Source organism: Liolophura sinensis, chromosome 9, assembly GCF_032854445.1.
Source record: "Liolophura sinensis isolate JHLJ2023 chromosome 9, CUHK_Ljap_v2, whole genome shotgun sequence".
NCBI classification, from domain to species: domain Eukaryota; kingdom Metazoa; phylum Mollusca; class Polyplacophora; order Chitonida; family Chitonidae; genus Liolophura; species Liolophura sinensis.
In genome coordinates, this window is record NC_088303.1 from 829,814 (window position 1) to 852,684 (window position 22,871).

The following is a 22,871-nucleotide window of genomic DNA, read 5'->3' on the forward strand; positions in this document are numbered from 1 at the left end:
CAAATGTATATGTTGTTACAAAGTGACACAAATACTGATTTATATAGTCTAAAATATTGAGCTGATATAGTTTGTATAGTTTGCTGATATAGATATATATATATTGCTGATGTATAGTTTGCTGATGAGTATATATGATCATGCTATAATGGAGGTCTGATTATACCATGCTGACTTTATGGTCATAGATTGGCGGTATTAGTTTTAAGTCATAGGGATGAACTGGTTTGTAACGTCGCATAAGGCCTAACACTGAAGCTATACTCTCTAACCAAGTCACTTTGAATGGCACAGTTTACCTGACGTGATGTATACACGTAAACCCACCCTGGTTAAGTGGTCTATAAGTTACGCTAACGCATTGGTCTTCCTTATTAATTTTGTATTAAATTTGTTAACTTCAAACCCCAAAATATGTAACCCGTAACTTTTACGTGATACCATGCCATACCACTAATACAGCTTGCACTTTTCTCAACAACATACTAAAAAATCAACAGCATTTTGTCACCTAGGTAACCTGTGATGGGTTGGTAGTAATACTGGGTCAACAGTTTTCAGCTCTATCCAGAAGAGACAAAATCCTGATATGTTTCAGTTAGGTCCAAAATAACAGTGGCAGTTGGATAAAATGAAGCTTAAATCAAATCAAATAATGTGACAACGATTGCTCTTCGACAAAAATGCAGATATGGCCGGACAATATATAGACAACGACTATTTCTTCCGCATCTGACTGATCCTCGAGATAACAGCTCTCATAAAATCCTCGCAATCCTCATTTGCTGGCACAATTTCAAACTTGGTCGGCCGCTTCTCCAAACTTGCCAGTTTGGGACTTTTCTTGGGGGTAAGTCCGGCAGATGTAAGGGCCTCGGGGAATTTCTCCGGAGAGGCTGTGGCTATGCATATTCTAGAGGTCGTCTGGCCTTCGCACTTTTCATCTTTGCTATAAGATAGAAATACCAAAACAGCAGACATTAGACAGTGACCATTTCATTCCTGCACTGGCCTAACAAGGACTCGCAGCCCCTCAAGAATCTGGTTTTGCTCAAGACAAATCCTAAACTACTTTGCACCGTCACATTTATATTATTTCCCGGATAGAGTAAGGCATTGATGATCTTTTCATATGGCAAATTTATTCTTATTCACTACACACAAGCATTAATTGGTGAAATTAACTGATATGGATCTTGGCTGGAACGTGTGATATAGAGGCAATACGAACAGTACTGTAAATGTCGGTATTGATATCGGCACGCTTAGCTCCATCAACATCTGAATACGACTAGACTAATATTTAAAATTGTGCTCAATTTGAAGCAAACAGGCAAAATGAGAAAAATTGCATATCAGTCTGTACTGAATCTTTCGGTTCATAAATTGTACAGAGAAATTTGCCGCAATAAAGACAACCCCATTATCTTGACAAGAACGTCCTCAGTACACAAAGGCCATCGTCATATTAATTAAATACTTACCGATCGATCTGCTGATAGTAATAAGACAGGCCTACAGCCGTGTGTGGACAGACCAGATATGCCTGCTCCTCCCAACATTGCCGCATCACAACCTTAATCCTGTCGTCATCCGCCGTGTGTGTCCCAATTACTGATTTCAGCTGAATGTAATAGGCTTAAATTCACTGATTTGATTGCTCTTTAACGCCGTATTCAAGATTTAATCACTCATGCGATGGTTGACAGTTTTACCCGTATGTGCAGGAAATGGTGGGAGTGCCCGGGAGAAAACATATAGGCCTACTAAATCCTCCTCACCTCACAATCGATCACTTACTGTGAACATGAGCAAAACGAGTGGATTTAGAAATTCCCGTCTTTCTTGTGGCCCAGATAGGGCGTCAGTAAGCCGATATGGACAGTTAAATTAAATCAGCATTGTTGTCGCTTGTAAATACACTTATTGTGTATTATATTATGTATGCCATATTGTGTGACGAGTATATACCAGGATGAAATGGCGAAATAAAGCAATTTTCCAAGGAGAGGCCAGTAATAATTAAGTACTGCTTTATTGGTTTCATTATCTATTTTTTTCTTTTTGATTGGAGATTTACGCCATACTCAAAAATATTTCACTTATACCTTTATTGGTAAAAACCGGGCAACCCGGAGGAAACCCACAACCATCCGGAGGTTAATAATTAAGTAAAAAACATGACAACAAGTACGAAATAAAAGGTCTCTGAAACCATATATAAATCGCCCTGTATACTATAGATTGTGATATAGACACAATCATGTCATATCCATTTCTTCTACCATCAAACTCTATACATTATTATTGGCAAAAAGCCTACATTACGCCATTGACGTCAGCTATATTGACATCAGATTTCGAAACCGCTGTTGTGCCGACTGAATTTCAATACATGTATGTCCATGTTGAATGACTATCAGCATTTTCTAATGTCCATGTTGAATGATTATCAGCATTTTCTAATGTCCATGTTGAATGACTATCAGCCTTTGCTAATGCCCATGTTGAATGACTATCAGCCTTTTCTAATGTCCATGTTGAATGACTATCAGCATTTTCTAATTTCCATGTTGAATGATTATCAGCCTTTTCTAATGTCCATGTTGAATGACTATTGGCCTTTTCTAATCTCCCTGTTGAATGACTATCAGCATTTTCTAATTTCCATGTTGAATGATTATCAGTCTTTTCTAATGTCCATGTTGAATGACTATTGGCCTTTTCTAATCTCCCTGTTGAATGACTATCAGCCTTTTCTAATTTCCATGTTGAATGACTATTGGGCTTTTCTAATGTCCCTGTTGAATGCCTATCAGCCTTTTCTAATTTCCATGTTGAATGATTATCAGCCTTTTCTAATGCCTATGTTGGATGACTATCAGCCTTTGCTAATGCCCATATTGAATGACTATCCGCCCTTTCGTAGTCCATGTTGAATGACTATCAGCCTTTTCTAATGTCCATGTTGAATGACTATTGGCCTTTTCTAATTTCCATGTTGAATGACTATCAGCATTTTCTAATGTCCATGTTGAATGATTATCAGCCTTTTCCAATTTCCATGTTGAATGACTATCGGCCTTTTCTAACGTCCATGTTGAATGGCTATCAGTCTTTGCTGATGTCACTGTTGAATGACTATCAGCCTTTTCTAATGTTCATGCTGAATAACTATCAGCTTTTGCTAATGTCCACGTTGATTGTCTAATGACTATCAACCTTTTCTAATGTCCATGTTGAATGACTATCGGCCTTTTCTAATGTCACTGTTGAATGTCTATCAGCCTTTTCTAATGTCCATGTTGAATGACTATTGGCCTTTTCTAATGTCCATGTTGAATGATTATCAGCCTTTTCTAATGTCCATGTTGAATGACTATCAGCCTTTGCTAATGCCCATATTGAATGACTATTGGCCTTTTCTAATGTCAATGTTGAATGACTGTTGGCCTTTTCTAATGTCCCTGTTGAATGACTATCAGCCTTTTCTAATCTCCATGTTGAATGACTATCAGCCTTTGCTAATGTCCATGTTGAATGACTCTCAGCCTTTGCTAATGTCAATGTTGAATGACTATTGGCCTTTTCTAATGTCCCCGCTGAATGACTATCAGCCTTTTCTAATCTCCATGTTGAATGACTATCAGCCTTTGCTAATCTCCATGTTGAATGACTATCAGCCTTTTCTAATGTCCATGTTGAATGACTATCAGCCTTTGCTAATGTCACTGTTGAATGACAACCTACCTTTTCCTAATGTCCATGTTGAGTGATTGTCAGCCTTTTCTAATGTCCATGTTGAATGTCTATCAGCTTTTTCTAATGCCCATGCTGAATGAGTATCAGCCTTTGCTAATGTCAATGTTGAATGACAAGCCACCTTTTCGTAATCTCCATGTTGAGTGATTGTCAGCCTTTTCTAATGTCCATGTTGAATGACTATCAGCCTTTGCTAATGTCCATGTTGAATGACTATCAGCCTTTGCTAATGCCCATGTTGAATGACAGTCAGCCTTTGCTTATGTCCATGTTGAATGACTATCAGCCTTTGCTAATGCCCATGTTGAATGACTATCAGCCTTTGCTAATGCCCATGTTGAATGACTATCAGGCTTTGCTGATATCCTTGTTGAATGACAACCCACCTTTTCGTAATGTCCGTGTTGAGTGACTATCAGTCTTTGCTAATGTCCATGTTGAATGGCTATCAGCCTTTTCTAATGTTCATGCTGAATAACTATCAGCTTTTGCTAATGTCCACGTTGATTGTCTAATGACTATCAACCTTTTCTAATGTCCATGTTGAATGACTATCGGCCTTTTCTAATGTCACTGTTGAATGTCTATCAGCCTTTTCTAATGTCCATGTTGAATGACTATTGGCCTTTTCTAATGTCCATGTTGAATGATTATCAGCCTTTTCTAATGTCCATGTTGAATGACTATCAGCCTTTGCTAATGCCCATATTGAATGACTATTGGCCTTTTCTAATGTCAATGTTGAATGACTGTTGGCCTTTTCTAATGTCCCTGTTGAATGACTATCAGCCTTTTCTAATCTCCATGTTGAATGACTATCAGCCTTTGCTAATGCCCATGTTGAATGACAGTCAGCCTTTGCTTATGTCCATGTTGAATGACTATCAGCCTTTGCTAATGCCCATGTTGAATGACTATCAGCCTTTGCTAATGCCCATGTTGAATGACTATCAGGCTTTGCTAATATCCTTGTTGAATGACAACCCACCTTTTCGTAATGTCCGTGTTGAGTGACTATCAGTCTTTGCTAATGTCCATGTTGAATGGCTATCAGCCTTTTCTAATGTTCATGCTGAATAACTATCAGCTTTTGCTAATGTCCACGTTGATTGTCTAATGACTATCAACCTTTTCTAATGTCCATGTTGAATGACTATCGGCCTTTTCTAATGTCACTGTTGAATGTCTATCAGCCTTTTCTAATGTCCATGTTGAATGACTATTGGCCTTTTCTAATGTCCATGTTGAATGATTATCAGCCTTTTCTAATGTCCATGTTGAATGACTATCAGCCTTTGCTATTGCCCATATTGAATGACTATTGGCCTTTTCTAATGTCAATGTTGAATGACTGTTGGCCTTTTCTAATGTCCCTGTTGAATGACTATCAGCCTTTTCTAATCTCCATGTTGAATGACTATCAGCCTTTGCTAATGTCCATGTTGAATGACTCTCAGCCTTTGCTAATGTCAATGTTGAATGACTATTGGCCTTTTCTAATGTCCCCGCTGAATGACTATCAGCTTTTTCTAATCTCCATGTTGAATGACTATCAGCCTTTGCTAATCTCCATGTTGAATGACTATCAGCCTTTTCTAATGTCCATGTTGAATGACTATCAGCCTTTGCTAATGTCACTGTTGAATGACAACCTACCTTTTCCTAATGTCCATGTTGAGTGATTGTCAGCCTTTTCTAATGTCCATGTTGAATGTCTATCAGCTTTTTCTAATGCCCATGCTGAATGAGTATCAGCCTTTGCTAATGTCAATGTTGAATGACAAGCCACCTTTTCGTAATCTCCATGTTGAGTGATTGTCAGCCTTTTCTAATGTCCATGTTGAATGACTATCAGCCTTTGCTAATGTCCATGTTGAATGACTATCAGCCTTTGCTAATGTCCATGTTTAATGATTATCAGCCTTTTTAATGTCCCTGCTGAATGTCTATCAGCCATCGCTAATTTCCTTGTTGAATGACTATCAGCCTTTGCTAATGTCCTTCTTGAATGACTATCAGCATTTTCTAATGTCCCTGCTGAATGACTATCAGCATTTTCTAATGTCCCTGCTGAATGACTATCAGCCTTTTCTAATGTCCATGTTGAATGACTATCCGCCTTTGCTAATCTCCATGTTGAATGACTATCAGCCTTTTCTAATGTCCATGTTGAATGACTATCAGCCTTTGCTAATGTCACTGTTGAATGACAACCTACCTTTTCCTAATGTCCATGTTGAGTGATTGTCAGCCTTTTCTAATGTCCATGTTGAATGTCTATCAGCTTTTTCTAATGCCCATGCTGAATGAGTATCAGCCTTTGCTAATGTCAATGTTGAATGACAAGCCACCTTTTCGTAATCTCCATGTTGAGTGATTGTCAGCCTTTTCTAATGTCCATGTTGAATGACTATCAGCCTTTGCTAATGTCCATGTTGAATGACTATCAGCCTTTGCTAATGTCCATGTTTAATGATTATCAGCCTTTTTAATGTCCCTGCTGAATGTCTATCAGCCATCGCTAATTTCCTTGTTGAATGACTATCAGCCTTTGCTAATGTCCTTCTTGAATGACTATCAGCATTTTCTAATGTCCCTGCTGAATGACTATCAGCCTTTTCTAATGTCCATGTTGAATGACTATCCGCCTTTGCTAATGTCACTCTCGAATGACTGTTCGCCTTTTGGTAATGTCCATGTTGAATGACTATCAGCCATTTTTTCATGTCCATGTTGAATAACTATCTGCCTTTTTTTTAATGTCCATGTTGAATAACTATCTGCCTTTTTAATGTTCATGTTGAATAACTATCTGCCTTTTTAATGTCCATGTTGAATAACTATCTGCCTTTTTAATGTCCATGTTGAATAACTATCAATCTTTTCGAATGTCATTGAATAGTTTAATACACCATGGCCTACCTTTTCAACGAGAGTCCTCGGAACAGAAATCGCATCACTTAACTCAAACTCTTTATACATTGCCGCAATGAGCACGTGATCTGCTCCGGATAACACGTACATCACGCGCTCTAGGTTGTAAGGATACTGGAAGAAATACACGAGCTGTGAACTGAATGTCCGTTTTCAAATTGGCGTGTTTGTAAACAGCAAATATTCACATCCATTTGTAGATCTGTCTGCTAAAATTCAATTCAACACTTTTTCTACACCGATAATTCTTTCAATCCCCAAAATACCATGGCTTCCATTACACATACCGGTAATTCTTTCATTCCCCAATATACCATGGCTTCCATTACACATACCGATAATTCTTTCATTCCCGAATATACCATGACTTCCATCACACATACCGGTAATTCTTTCATTCCCGAATATACCATGACTTCCATCACACATACCGGTAATTCTTTCATTCCCCAATATACCACGACTTCCATTACACATACCGGTAATTCTTTCATTCCCCAACATACCATGACTTCCAGTACACATACCGGTAATTCTTTCATTCCCCAACATACCATGACTTTTATTACACATACCGGTAATTCTTTCATTCCCCAACATACCATGACTTCCATCACACATACCGGTAATTCTTTCATTCCCCAACATACCATGATTCCCATGACACATACCGGTAATTCTTTCATTCCCCAACATACCATGACTTCCATTACACATACCGGTAATTCTTTCATTCCCCAACATACCATGACTTCCATCACACATACCGGTAATTCTTTCATTCCCCAACATACCATGATTTCCATGACACATACCGGCAATTTTTTCATTCCCCAACATATCACGACTTCTATTACATAACGCATACTAATTATAATATGACAAATACTTAGTGATTCCTTACACCTTTCCACGATAAGTTAAGCAATCTCGAATACTTCCACAGCCATTTACCTGAATGTCCATAGCCGGGGCCAGTGTGGACATAACAGGAGATACAGAATAGTGCCCCTTGGAAATAGTTCTGGCCACGATGTCATTGAGATTTCCAGCACAGACAAATTTTACTGGAAGGCCCATTTGCTTAGCATATATTCCAGCTGGAAAATATGTATACGTTGTTACAACGCAAAACTATAACCCAAGTTCATAGTCACACAGAAGCGAAAGAAAATTTTAAGAATGCATAGTGTATATTTATTATATAACTCCTTCAAGGAGGTTATGCTCTCGTCAACATTTATTTGCCTGTTTGTCAGCAAATTTCAACAAAAGTGTGCACCGATCTGAAGGCAATTTTGCGCACATCTGTGCACAGCTTGTCATTTGGACAAATATTGATCCCGTATACATTTTGGTGATGATACAGGGTTCGGATACATGGATTTCAAATCATTTTTCACCATTAATTTACACAAAGGCACGAGTACATAGTTTCTTTCACCGCGTGCGGTGTCGAGAGGAGTATGATTCCTTTGATAGATTCCATCACGTGATTGAGTGCGGCTGCGCTGTGGCAGTGCGTTCTAGTTTGCCAAGCATCCATTCATTATTGCCAAAATGTCAGAATGCACATTAACCGACCAGACCTCACCCGTTAAAAGGCAACAAAAAGGGACCTATTTCAACTTACCAGCGATATTTCCACACGCCCCGGTTGGGACAACAAACTCCATTTCTTCATCAGCGTTCGGGCAAACCTATTGACAGATGTGACAATAAGGATATAGTTCACTGTCTAAAAGTGGTTTGCCAGTGACATAGCCTTGGAACAGTCACATGTGTAGTAAACTATCACGAGTGAACATATAGGCCTATATTTAAGCTATCAACTAAATACATTTATACTTTTATGTAATTCAGTAATTCAAAACGTCCTTTGTACCTGGAGATATCCGTAGAAATAATGGACAATTTGCATCATGATCCTTGCCCAGTTAGTGGAATTCACGGACATAAAGCCGTTCTGCTTGGTAAAGGTCTGGTCACGTGACAGCCTGTTCACAGCCACATCAACTTCTCCAAGGTTTTCAACTGGAATGTGAACTCACTTGACAATACAATGGTTTTAAAACAATAACACGTGACCGGGAATATTTATGTCATGCTGCAGTTCCAGCACAGTACTCACGTCATCAAAGTGATCTCACGGTACTGGACAGTTCCGAATACGCGCATTTAAACTTTCCGCTTTACGACATCAAGATGACGTCCCTTTGCGCCACGAAGACGTCGCTTTAAGGCAAGCGAGGGCACATCAGTGAAATGTAACATACTTGCGTGTAAACAATGCTAAAAAATTTCCACAAAAGATGACTTTAATTTATGGACCTAAAAACTTTCCAAGAAACTGAATATTTTAGATCAGGCATTTTAATTAACAATTTGTGAAATTAATTACTGTATATACCCGCCCCATTTACAATGTACTGTTCAGCCCACTCCTGTTTTGTGCTGTAAAACAACAGAAAGGTTAGAAAACCGGACAGTTTTGTGCGCACAATAGCACAATATAGGCTTAAGGAAGTCTTTGCGCCCATGATGTGGGAGTGGTACTTGCCTTTCACTCGCCCGACACATGAGGTGTGGTTTCAAACGCTGCCTTAAGTAAAGTATATAACTCTGTAATGAAAAGTCGAACTTAGCTCCCGATGGTTAAACACAGTTCCCATTAGCTGAACCCTCCTCCCGTTGGTTAAACACAGTTCCCATTAGCTGAACCCTTCTCCCGTTGGCTAAACACAGTTCCCATTAGCTGAACCCTTCTCCCGTTGGTTAAACACAGTTCACATTGGCTGAACCCGTCTCCCGTTGGCTAAACACAGTTCCCATTGGCTGAACCCGTCTCCCGTTGGCTAAACACAGTTCCTATTAGCTGAACCCTTCTCCCGTTGGCTAAACACAGTTCCAATTGGCTGAACCCTTCTCCCGTTGGCTTAACACAGTTCCCACTGGCTGAACCCTTCTCCCTTGGCTAAACACAGTTCCAATTGGCTGAACCCATCTCCCATTGGCTAAACACAGTTCACACTGGCTGAACCCTTCCTCCGTTGGCTAAACACAGTTCCCATTAGCTGAACCCTTCCTCCGTTGTTTAAACACAGTTCCCATTAGCTGAACTCTTCTCCCGTTGGGTAAACACAGTTCCCATTGGCTGAACCCTATTCCCGTTGGCTAAACAAAGTTCCCATTAATTGAACTCTTCCTCCGTTGGTTAAACACAGTTCACATTAGCTGAACCCTTCTCCCATTGGGTAAACACAGTTCCCACTGGCTGAACCTTTCTCCCGTTGGCTAAACACAGTTCCCATTAATTGAACCCTCCTCCCGTTGGCAATACTCATTTCCTGTTCCACCCTACTCCCGTAGACAATGCCCATTTCTTGTTAAACCTTTTTATCGTTGACCATATCCAGTATCCGTTGGCCGAAACCAGCTCCCATTAGCCAAAGCCGTCGGGCTAATCGAACCCTTGGCCGAACCCCTCTCGATGGCCGAACCCATTTCCCGTTATTCCAACTTTCCTTGACCAAACCGTTCTCCCATTGACCAAACCCAGGTTCCTGGCAAGATGCAGTTCTCTCTGGTTTTCTCTAGTGTGAAGACACTGGGTAACGCATGTTAACCCTGCTCAAACGGCCACAAGTGAGAGTAATGGACGTCTTATTGTCACCAAAGAGGTGGGACCTCCTTATTGTGGACAAGGTACCACGAGCAGAAAAGTCCAAGGCCCCAACAGGAAATGGGTGTTGCCAACGGGAGAAGGGTTCAGTCAATGGGAACTGAGATCAGCTAACGGAAGAAGGGTTCAGTCAATGGGATCAGTTAACGGGAGAAGGGTTCAGTCAATGGGGACTGGGATCAGCTAACGGAAGAAGGGTTCAGTCAATGGGAACTGGGATCAGCACAACGGAAGAAGGGTTCAGTCAATGGGAATTGGGATCAGCTAACGGAAGAAGGATCCAGTCAAAGGGAACTGGGATCAGCTAACGGAAGAAGGGTTCAGTCAAAGGGAATTGGGATCAGCTAACCGAAGAAGGGTTCAGTCAATGGGAACTAGGATCAGCTAACGGAAGAAAGGTTCAATCAATGGGAACTGGGATCAGCTAACAGGAGAGGGGTTCAGTCAATGGGAACTGGGGTCAGCTAACGGGGGAAGGTTTCAGTCAATTGGAACTGGAATTAGCTAACGGGAGAAGGATTCAGTCAATGGGAATTGGGATCAGCTAACGGGAGAAGGGTTCAGTCAATGGGAACTGGGATCAGCTAACGGGAGAAGGATTCAGTCAATGGGAATTGGGATCAGCTAACGGGAGAAGGATTCAGTCAATGGGAACTGGGATCAGCTAACGGAAGAAGGGTTCAGTCAATGGGAACTGGGATCAGCTAACGGAAGAAGGGTTCAGTCAATGGGAACTGGGATCAGCTAACGGAGGCTCAGGTCGACTTGTCGTTATACAGTTATATACCATATTATTTCTTTTGCATATAGAGTGACGTCGTGTGTTGTGACAAGTTTTACCCTTGAAAACGTGAACGTTGTCCTCAATCACCGTCACCATTTGTAACACCTGGATTTCACTGCATCCTCTGTGAGGCAGAAAAACAACTATGTCGATGAATTCTTTTCCCTTTACGCTTTCAATGGCCGCACTTCCGGTATCTCCCGATGTTACTGAGAAGAAGTAAATATTAGATATATTTTAATTTAATTTAATTCTTTATTTATTTAACGAGAATTTCTCACAGCCTAATGGCTACTACGGTGATCTCCTCAAAGCAACAATTAACAACATAATAACTAACGAAGTGCATACATATAAATATGAGAATACATAAACTACCGGGCAAAAGAAACGTATAACTTTTAAATGCATTTTTTTCTATGCAAAAATAAGTTGAATAAGTTTGAACGTTGTGCGAATACGTTTGCACATAAGCACCCTGCGTACACGTCACTTTTTAACGAGATTCATGGAAATTGGTGTAAGGCATCATGAAAAATCGGAAAAACAGAGTTACGGGCCCTGTTGAAAATTCTCGATAATGACCGCCGTATAAATACCGATGTAGCACATGGTAAGGGTGCAATACCATAAAAAACATCTAAGAGATGCCGAGACTCACACAAGCAGAACGTGATAGAGCCACTGGTATGGCCGACATGGGGGCCAGCCAACACCACATTGCCAGAACATTCAATTGCAGTCAAGCCACCATCAGCAGACTGTTGGGTCGTTACCGCCTAACAGGCAGTACACAAGATCGTCCAAGATCGGGCAGGCCAAGTGTTACAACGCCTGGCGAAGACCGGTACATCCGCACAATCCACCTGCGTAACCGGTTTGTGACGGCGACGTCAACGGCGGAAACGGCACTGGGACACCCCATCAGCAGACGCACAGTCTTATGACGACTCCGCGTGAGTGGAATCAGAGCCTATCGCCCCTTCCGTGGAATGGCATTGACTCCTCTACACCGTCAAAACAGGCTGCGTTGGGCAAGAGTTGTACGTCGATGGCAGCGACGAGACTGGGAAAGGGTGCTGTTCACTGATGAAAGTCGATATAGCCTCTTCAGAAATGATGGTCGAATTCGTGTGTATCGACGCAGGGGAGAGCAATTGGCACAAAACTGCATTCAGAATGTCCACCCTTTTGGTGCTGGTGGGGTGCTTGTATGGGGCGGAATTTGTGGACAGGTGAGAACGAGACTGGTCATCATCCAGGGAAATCTGACTGGCCAAAGGTACCGAGATGAAATATTGGAACCTGTTATGGTGTCATTCGTGCATCAACAGCAAAGGGGTATCCTTTTGCAGCAGGACAATGCACGACCTCATACCGCCAGAGTTGTACTAAATTATCTGGACACCGTTGATGTCAACGTACTGCCTTGGCCAGCACGATCGCCAGACATGAATCCCTTAGAGCATCTGTGGGATCATCTTGATCGACGTCTGAGACAACGTGTCCCTCCCCCACAAAACAGGCAACAGCTCGAACAGGCTTTATTTGAGGAGTGGGACAGAATTCCTGATGACGTCATCCGGCGGCTGACGACTTCCATGAGGAGGCGTATTTTGGCTTTAATTGATGCAATGGGTGCTCACACACGCTACTAACGATCTGTCTTATGACATGATAGGACATTAGGTACACCTTTTTTAAGGGAGTCCCTTTACTTGCATTTGTGTAAATTTTCAGATTTACCCCATGCCTTCTTTACTCGGCCTGACAGCAAGTGTAATATCCATATGGCTTTGAATTTTTTAACGGAAAATGGTTTATTGCAATATAATGCTTATCATGTTGATACTGTCTGTCTTTCTTTCTCTTTCTTGTGGTGCTGAACAACGTTATACGTTTCTTTTGCCCGGTAGTTTATTTCAGATATAAGTTGAAATAAATTAGTTATTTATTTACAATATTAACATCGTTATTACCATTACCATGGTCATAAAATCGTTCTGTATCATTGATAAATTTATGCACACAATGAAAAACAAGTTTATTATCTTCGTAATTTAAATCTTTAGAGCCAAAAAAAGTATATTACATATATATCGTGAACATTGTGGAATAAAAACAGGATAATTTACACCGGGTGAAATAATTTGTGTGAGGGTATGTAGCATGTGCTTCCTATGGGTGGCAAATTGAGAGCAAATAAAAAAAATAATGAAAGGTATCTTCGCATGTATCATTACAGTAATGGCAAGTAGTATCTTCGATAATATTATACATAAAAAGGTCTGCCCGAAGAGCGCTGAATCCCTTTCTCATTCTGATAGTGCTGGACAGATGAAATGATCCACATGTAAACTATCCAAGAGCAAATAGCTCATGAGCAACACTAAATAAATGCTGTATCCATATAGTTAGAATTAATTAGAATGTAGACAACGAAAATGTTGCAAAAATCTTTCAAGTAATTTGAAGTCATTTTGATATTCTTTGAAATTAATACTTTTTTGTTTGGAAAATTAAATTCCTTATAATTTGGCTTATAATTTGCAAATTGATTTGATGGGTTCACTGTGAGTCATACTTTGAGCTTGGCTATTACTCTGAACCTAAATGTATGTACCCATTGCAACACCCTTTCTATCTTACCAACAACAATGATAACACGTTTCCTTCGCCTCTTCAGGAAATATTCTAAAAGTTCGCCCACAAAGGAGAGAGCGATGTCTTTAAAGGCGAGAGTCCTCCCATGGAACAGTTCCAGTATATTCAGTCCACCTCTCAGCTTCACGACAGGGGCAATACCAGGGTGGGAGAAGTGCATGAATGCCCTTTCAATACAACCTGGGGGTTATAACACATCATGTATTAGTATTATACAGCATGTGGATCCCAATACAGCATTTGGATCACTATACAGCATGTGGATCACAATACAGCATTTGGATCACTATACTGCATGTGGATCCCAATACAGCATTTGGATCACTATACTGCATGTGGATCCCAATACAGCATTTGGATCACTATACAGCATGTGGATCCCAATACAGCATTTGGATCACTATACAGCATGTGGATCACAATACGGCATGAGTATTACAATACAACGTGTGGGTTATACACATCGTGTATTACAATTACACAACATATGGATCACAATACAGCATGTGAATTACAATACCACTGTGGGTTATAACACATCGTGTTTTGCAATTTACCCTAGGAGCCTCTCACCAATGCGGTCGCTGTGAGTTCAAGTCCAGCTCATGCTGGCTTCCTCTCCGGCCGTAAGTGGGAAGGTCTGTCAGAAGCCTGCGGATGGTCGTGGGTTTCCCCCGGGCTCTGCCCGGTTTCCTACAACCATAATGCCGGCTGCCGTCGTATAAGTGAAATATTCTTGAGTACGGCGTAAAACACCAATCAAACAAATAAATAAATTTACAATTTGGATCACAATACAGCATGTGTACTACAATACAACTTGTGGGTTATAACACATCGTGTATTTCAATTATACAGAATGTGAACTTCAATTTCATATGTGAATAACAATAACGCATGTGTAATACAGTAGGGGCCTACAGCCTGTGGTTTTTAACACATTTATCAAAACATGGCCAGGGGATTACCATATACGGTCTGTTGATAACAATACAGCTTGTGGATTACCACAAACGGCTTGTGAATTACCATATTCAGTCTGTGGATGAGCATATACAGCCTGTGAATTATTATATACGGTCTGCTTATAACAATTCAGCTCGTGGATAACCATATTCGGCCTGTGGATTACCATATACAGTGTGTTGATATCAATACAGCCCGTTGATTACCATATACGGCCTGTGGTCTACCATATACGGCCTGTGGATTAAGATATACGGTCTGCTGATAACAATACAGCCCGTAGATTTACAATATACGGTCTGTGGATTACCATATACGGTCTGTGGATAACCATATACGGTCTGTGGATTACCATATACGGTCTGTGATAACAATAAAGTTCGTGGATTACCAATTACCGTCTGTTGATACGACCTGTGGATTAAGATATACGGTCTGCTGATAACAATACAGCAAGTGGATTAACATAAACGGTTTGTGGATTACCATATACGGTCCGTGGATTAGCATATACGGCCTGTGGATTACAATACACAGTCTGTGGATTACCATATACGATCTGTTGATAACAATACAGCATGTGGAATACCATATGCACCTCGTGCATGTAGGCAACACTTCGGTGAGTATAGTACCACATACTCCCCTTGTCACCGTGCATGTAACACCTCACCGGGCAACACCTCGGTGGGTATAGAACCACATATTACGCTTGCCATCGTGCATGTAGGTCACAGCTCGGTGAGTTTGGTACTACATATTATATGTGTCGCTGTGCCTGTAGGCAACACCTCGTTGAGTATAGTACCACATACTACCTTTGTCATCGTGTATGTAGGCAACACCTCGGTAAGTGTAGAACCACATACTACGCTTGCCATCGTGCATGTAGGTCACAGCTCGGTGAGTATAGTATCACAAATTATCCTTATCAACATCAATGTAAATAACACCTCGGGGAGTACAGTACCACATTGTCATCATGGATGTAGGCCTCAACTCGGTGAGTATAGTACCACATATTACCCTTGTCATCGTGCATGTATGTGACTTGGGTGAGTACAATACCGCACATTACTCTTGTCACCGTGCATGTAAGCCACACCTCGGTGAGTTTAATACCACATTACCCATGTCATTGTGCATGTAGGCCACACCTGGGTGAGTTTAGTACCACACATTACCCTTGTCACCGTGCAGGTGAGTACAGTGAGTGTGGTACCAAATTACCCTTGTCATCGTGCATGTAGGCCACACCTGGGTGAGTAGAGAACCACATATTACACTTGTCATCGTGCATGCAGGCAACACCTCGGTGAGTATAGAACCACATATTACACTTGTCATCGTGCATGCAGGCAACACCTCGGTGAGTATAGAACCACATATTACCCTCGTCATCGTGCATGCAGGCAACACCTCGGTGAGTATAGAACCACATATTACACTTGTCATCGTGCATGCAGGCCACACCTGGGTGAGTAGAGAACCACATATTACACTTGTCATCGTGCATGTAGGCAACACCTCGGTAAGTATAGAACCACATATTACACTTGTCATCGTGCATGCAGGCCACACCTGGGTGAGTAGAGAACCACATATTACACTTGTCATCGTGCATGCAGGCCACACCTGGGTGAGTATACTACCACACATTACTCATCATCGTGCATGTAGGTCACACCTGTATGAGTATAGTACCACACATTACGCTTGTCATCGTGCATGCAGGTAACACCTCTGTGAGTAAAGTAGCACATATTACTCTTGTCATCATGTATGTAGGCCACAGATCGGTGAGTATAGTACAACATATTACCCTTGTGGTCGTGCATGCATGTAACACTTCAGTGAGAATAGTACCATCCATTACTCGTCATCGTGCATGTATGTAACATTTCAGTGAGAATAGTACCACGCATTACCCTTGTCATCGTGCATGTATGTAATGCTTCAGTGAGTATAGTACCATCCATTACTCGTCATCGTGCATGTATGTAACATTTCAGTGAGAATAGTACCACGCATTACCCTTGTCGACATGCGTGTATGTAACACTTCAGTGGGTATAGTACCACATATTAACCTTGTCATCGTGCATGTATGTAACACTTCAGTGAGTATAGTACCACATTTTACCCTTGTCATCGTGCATGTATGTAATGCTTCAGTGAGTATAGTACCACAAATTACTCTCGTGATCGTGCATATACGCCACACCTCGGTGAGTATAGTACATTACCCATGTCATCGTGCATGTACGCCACACCTCGGTGAGTATAGTACCACATTCATTATCCATGTCATCGTGCATGTAAGTAACACATCGGTAGGTATAGTACCACACATTACACTTGTCATCCTGCATATAGGTCACACCTCTGTGAGTAAAATATCACATATTAACCTTGTCATCATCAATGTAGTTAACACCTCGGTGAGTACAGTAACACACATTACGTATGTCATTGTGCATGTAGGCTACACCTGTATGAGTATAGTACCACACATTACCCTTGTCGTCGTGCATGTATGTAACACTTCCGTGAGAATTGTACCACACATTACCCTCGTCATCATGCATGTAGGTCACAGCTCGGTGAGTATAGTATCACATATTACACTTGTCATCGTGTATGTAGCCAACACCTCGGTAAGTATACAACCACACATTACTCGTCATCGTGCATGCAGGTCACACCTCTGTGAGTAAAGTAGCACATATTACCATAGTTATCATGTATGTAGCCCACAGCTCGGTGAGTATAGTACCACATATTACCCTTGTGGTCGTGCATGCATGTAACACTTTATTGAGTATAGTACCACACATTACCCTCGTCATCGTGCATGTATGTAACACTTCAGTGAGTATAGTACCACGCATTACCTTTGTCTTCGTGCATGCATGTAACACTTCATTGAGTATAGTACCACACATTACTCTCGTCATCGTGCATGTATGTAACACTTCAGTGAGTATAGTACCACGCATTACCTTTGTCTTCGTGCATGCATGTAACACTTCATTGAGTATAGTACCACACATTACTCTCGTCATCGTGCGTGTATGTAACACTTCAGTGAGTATAGTACCACACATTACTCCTGTCATCGTACATGTATGTAACACTTCAGTGAGTATAGTACCACACATTACCCTTGTCTTCGTGCATGCATGTAACACTTCAGTGAGTATAGTACCACACATTACTCTCGTCATCGTACATGTATGTAACACTTCAGTGAGTATAGTACCACGCATTACCCTTGTCTTCGTGCATGCATGTAACACTTCAGTGAGTATAGTACCACACATTACTCCTGTCATCGTACATGTATGTAACACTTCAGTGAGTATAGTACCACGCATTACGCTTGTCATCGTGCATGCAGGTAACACCTCTGTGAGTAAAGTAACACACATTACCATTGTCATCATGTATGTAGGCCACAGCTCGGTGAGTATAGTACCACATATTACCCTTGTGGTCGTGCATGCAAGTAACACTTTAGTGAGTATAGTACCACAAATTACTCTCGTCATCGTGCATGTATGTAACACTTCAGTGAGCATAGTACCACGCATTACCCTTGTCGTCATGCGTGTATGTAACACTTCAGTGAGTATAGTACCACATATTACCCTTGTCATGGTGCATGTATGTAACACTTCAGTGAGTATAGTACCACAAATTACTCTCGTCATCGTGCATGTACGCCACACCTCGGTGAGTACAGTACCACGTTCATTATCCATGTCATCGTGCATGTAAGTAACACATCGGTGGGTATAGTACCACACATTACACTTGTCATCCTGCATGTAGGTCACACTTCTGTGAGTAAAGAGGTGTGTTAATAAAAAGTATAGTACCACGCATTACCCTTGTCGTCGTGCATGCATGTAACACTTCAGTGAGTAGGCCCCTATAGTAGCACACATTACTCTCGTCATCGTACATGTATGTAACACTTCAGTGAGAATAGTACCACGGATTACCCTTGTCGTCATTCAGTGAATATAGTACCACACATTACCCTTGTCATCGTGCATGTATGTAACACTTCAGTGAATATAGTACCACACATTACCCTTGTCATCGTGCATGTATGTAACACTTCAGTGAATATAGTACCACACATTACTCTCGTCATCGTGCATGTATGTAACACTTCAGTGAGAATAGTACCACGCATTACCCTTGTCGTCATGCGTGTATGTAACACTTCAGTGAGTATAGTACCACACATTACCCTTGTCATCGTGCATGCAAGTAACACTTTAGTGAGTATAGTACCACAAATTACTCTCGTCATCGTGCATGTACGTCACACCTCGGTGAGTATAGTGCAACATATTACGCTTGTCATCGTGCATGTAGGTAACACCTCGGTGAGTATAGTACCACATATTACCCTTGTCATCATGTATGTAGGCCACAGCTCGATGAGTACAGTACCACATACTACCTTTGTCATCGTGCATGTATGTAACACTTCAGTGAGTATAGTACCACACATTACTCCTGTCATCGTGCATGTACGCCACACCTCGGTGAGTATAGTACCACATTCATTATCCATGTCATCGTGCATGTAAGTAACACATCGGTGGGTATAGTACCACACATTACACTTGTCATCCTGCATGTAGGTCACACCTCTGTGAGTAAAATATCACATATTACCCTTGTCATCATCAATGTAGGTAACACCTCGGTGAGTACAGTAACACACATTACGTATGTCATTCTGCATGTAAGCTACACCTCGGTGATTGTAGTGCCATATATTACGCTTGTCATCGTGCATGTAGGTAAAACTTCGGTGAGTATAGTAACACACACTACGTATGTCATCGTGCATGTAGGTCACAACTTGGTGAATATAGCACCACGCATTACCCTTGTCATCGTGCATGTATGTAACACCTCAGTGATTATAGTACAAAATTACCCTTGTCATCGTTCATGTAGACCGCACGTCGGTGAGTATAGTACCACATATTACTCTTGTCATCGTCAATGTAGTTAACGCTTGGGTGAGTATAGTACAACACATTACCTTTGTCAACATGCATGTAGGTAGCACCTCGGTGAGTATAGTACCACACACTGCACTTGTCATCGTGCATGTAGGCCACACCTCGGTGAGTATTGTATCATATTACGCTTGTCATCGTGCAATGTAGGCCACACCTCGGTGAGTATAGTACCACATATTACCCTTGTGGTGTCACAATACCCTTACCATCGTGTGGACAACTTGATGAGTATAGTGCCATATCACCCTTCCCATCGTGTAGAGAACTCAACGAGTATAGTTCCATATTACCCTTACCATCATGTTGACAACTCAGTGGGCATAGTGCCTCAGTACCCTCACTGTCGTGTAGACAACTCATTGAGTATAGTGCCACATTACACTTACCACGTGTAGACAGCTCGGGGAGTATAGTACCACATTACCCTTACCATCTTGTAGAGAACTCAAGGAAAGTAGTTCTACATTACCCTTATCCGTGTGGAAGCGTAAGTAACAAGACCCTGTATATATAAGGGTAGTTTTTTTCAGTTTCAGTTGTAGCCATCTTACCATTGATTTCATTAGTAGGAATTTCATCCTCGTCGATGTACAGCCTGGCGATTCGCTGTGCCAGTTCCACGAACGATAACTTGGACCAATCGCGCAGAGTGTTTTTCGAAATCTCTGGCACCGCCTCTGGTACAAACAGGCCCCCATCCTGACAATAACAGGAAAACAAAGTTTCTTCAAATGTGGCCTGCTTAGTTCCGCCTCTGGTACTTACGAACTTCATGTTGCTCGTTGCTGTTACAATTAAGCCTCAAATCTGGGTTCATATAAAGTCTAATGCCGAAGGCTATATGTGGAGAGCCACGCCCACACAATCTGTTTCAGTCAAATTCAGTCCAATTCCAGAGGTGAAAAGGGTATGCACTTGGCATCCAGATTCATTTAATCTGACAGAAACCGACCGAGGTGATCAAATTCTATCGAGGTCAAATTAAATTGAGCATGTGCGCGGAAACTGGAAAGATGGCTCTATACATTTGGACACAAATAAATTTGCGCAATACTTAGACAACGGAACGTCCACAGTAGCCCGCGACTGTCCTGGAGATGAAAGCCTGTTTGCATGTCAGTCTATCCCACAATGAGTTTAGTACTTGAATATAAACCTCTTAACCTCCACAGAAAACCGATATTCCAGAGCGTTGCGTGTAAAGAGAACATAGTCTGGGACACATCCGGGAGTATCCACATGTCTGCGGTCTAAATGCTCTTTACATGGCAGTATATTTACTGATATCAGTACATGTTCGACAGTGCCACCATCTTGGATTTCCTCATGAGTCGTGTATTTCATCGCAGTGCTATGAATATTGGTCAAATAAACCGAGTAGCGCTTGGCAGCCTACATCCATGAGCAGGTACGAGACTATAAGCCTGTATATTTATATACGCCTATATCCGAGCAGACCCATAGGTCGTGCCGAACTGCGGGTCGTAAATAGCCAGCACGCTACGTTGTGGCGGTATTTTATTTTGAGGTACATGTGACCTAGATTCTCCCAGTATGAGCACAGTGTGTGGTTATAGGGCATGATGAACACCCAGAGAACTACTGCGAAGGAGGCTGAAGAATGTGACTCGGCGGTCAGACCACAAAGAACCAAACAGGACCCCAACAGGACAAGCGGTCCGAGTTCAGTTCCCACCCTGGATTGGAAATTTCCAAAATTCAATTGCTATCTTTTTTGATGGGGGTCTCAGTGTGCTCGTGATACGGCGCACGTTCAGATGTTTTCCAGTAACTTGCCTGAAACCTGTGGTAGACCCCCTGTGAGCATTTCGGGGTTTCACGCTCATTAAACTGAACGGCATCGAGTAAATGGAAAACTCTTCAGGACACAGCGAAAAACAAGTAAACAAAGGAGGTGACAATAAAATATGCCAACAGACCCCAAGTCTTCCGGTCACGTTCAAGGTTGAGGGACAAGGGGACTGGTTGTGGCTGTGCGGCTACGTGTGATCGATACCGATTCAATCGGCGATCAAACAATCGAGGTGTTGGTTAATTTTTAGCGAAGGCAGTATAAGAGGCCAACAGCTTCCTTGTCAACATTCGATCAAACAAAAAAAATATCATCTCGGCACTTGAGGGGTATGTTAAAAAATGGTCAAAACGGGAGAAAGTGGATTCTTTGGTACTTAACGATTGGCTTGAGATTGTCAAAAAGAAAGTTAGTTTAACTATACACGGTCTAGACATTGATGCTCTACTTAAAGTTAAACAGGTTTTGAAGGATCCCACTGTGCAAGAGACACTCGCTGACCTTCATAGTAAATTTGTCATCACTGTAGCAGACAAGGCTCCTAATAATGTCATCTTTATTTACAAGAATTATTATTATCAAATTCTTGTTTAAGAGCTATGTGCATCTACAACGACATCCATGTATTCTGCTACTATATGTACTATGGAGGAACTATTTAACAAACATAAAACCCTTCTTAAAGAAAGGCGCATAAATATACGTACCCGTCACACAGAAATACCACAACTTTACTGGATTACTTAAATGCATAAATCCCCATACAAGGCTCGATTTATTGCAGGTTCAAGAAGCTGTACCACCAAACTCTTGTCAGCCCTACTTACGAGAGCGTTACAAGAAGTAGTCATTTTGGAATAAGTATTGTTGTGCCATAACAAAAAATTCAGGTGTCAACTGCATGTGGATTCTTAACAACTCCAAACGTCTTACAGAAGAACTCGATGCTCATATGCATATACCGTACAAAGACGTATCCACATGGGATTTCTCTACTCTCTATACTGGAATTCCTCACAAAGATCTTATTGAAAGAATATCGTCGTTAATTGTCTCGGTATTTACTAAAACAGGTCACCGTTACATCAACGTCAGATGCAATAAGGCTTTCTTTAGTTCTACTCTTTATAAAGGTTGTCGCGATAAAACTGAAATATTGTTGAAAGCGACGTTAAAACTTTCACTCACTCACTCACTCACTTTATAAAGGTTACCA

General features: G+C 41.4%; 2 protein-coding genes across 2 annotated transcripts; both read right to left on the reverse strand.

The window, feature by feature from the left end:
• Positions 1 to 303: 303 nt before the first annotated feature.
• LOC135475251 (threonine synthase-like 2) lies at positions 304 to 21,279 on the reverse strand. Its single transcript, XM_064755077.1, has 9 exons — positions 20,394 to 21,279; positions 13,812 to 14,006; positions 11,219 to 11,371; positions 8,582 to 8,730; positions 8,330 to 8,396; positions 7,651 to 7,796; positions 6,685 to 6,810; positions 1,485 to 1,624; positions 304 to 949 (listed from the first exon to the last, which is right to left on the reverse strand). Exons 1-9 carry the CDS (start codon positions 20,614 to 20,616, stop codon positions 718 to 720), a joined length of 1,431 nt encoding a protein of 476 aa, XP_064611147.1. The 5' UTR covers positions 20,617 to 21,279; the 3' UTR covers positions 304 to 717.
• Positions 1,842 to 3,767, reverse strand: LOC135475947 (uncharacterized). The gene is made up of 3 exons (XM_064755918.1): positions 3,751 to 3,767; positions 3,249 to 3,496; positions 1,842 to 2,636 (listed from the first exon to the last, which is right to left on the reverse strand). Exons 1-3 carry the CDS (start codon positions 3,765 to 3,767, stop codon positions 2,389 to 2,391), a joined length of 513 nt encoding a protein of 170 aa, XP_064611988.1. The 3' UTR covers positions 1,842 to 2,388.
• Positions 21,280 to 22,871: the final 1,592 nt, after the last annotated feature.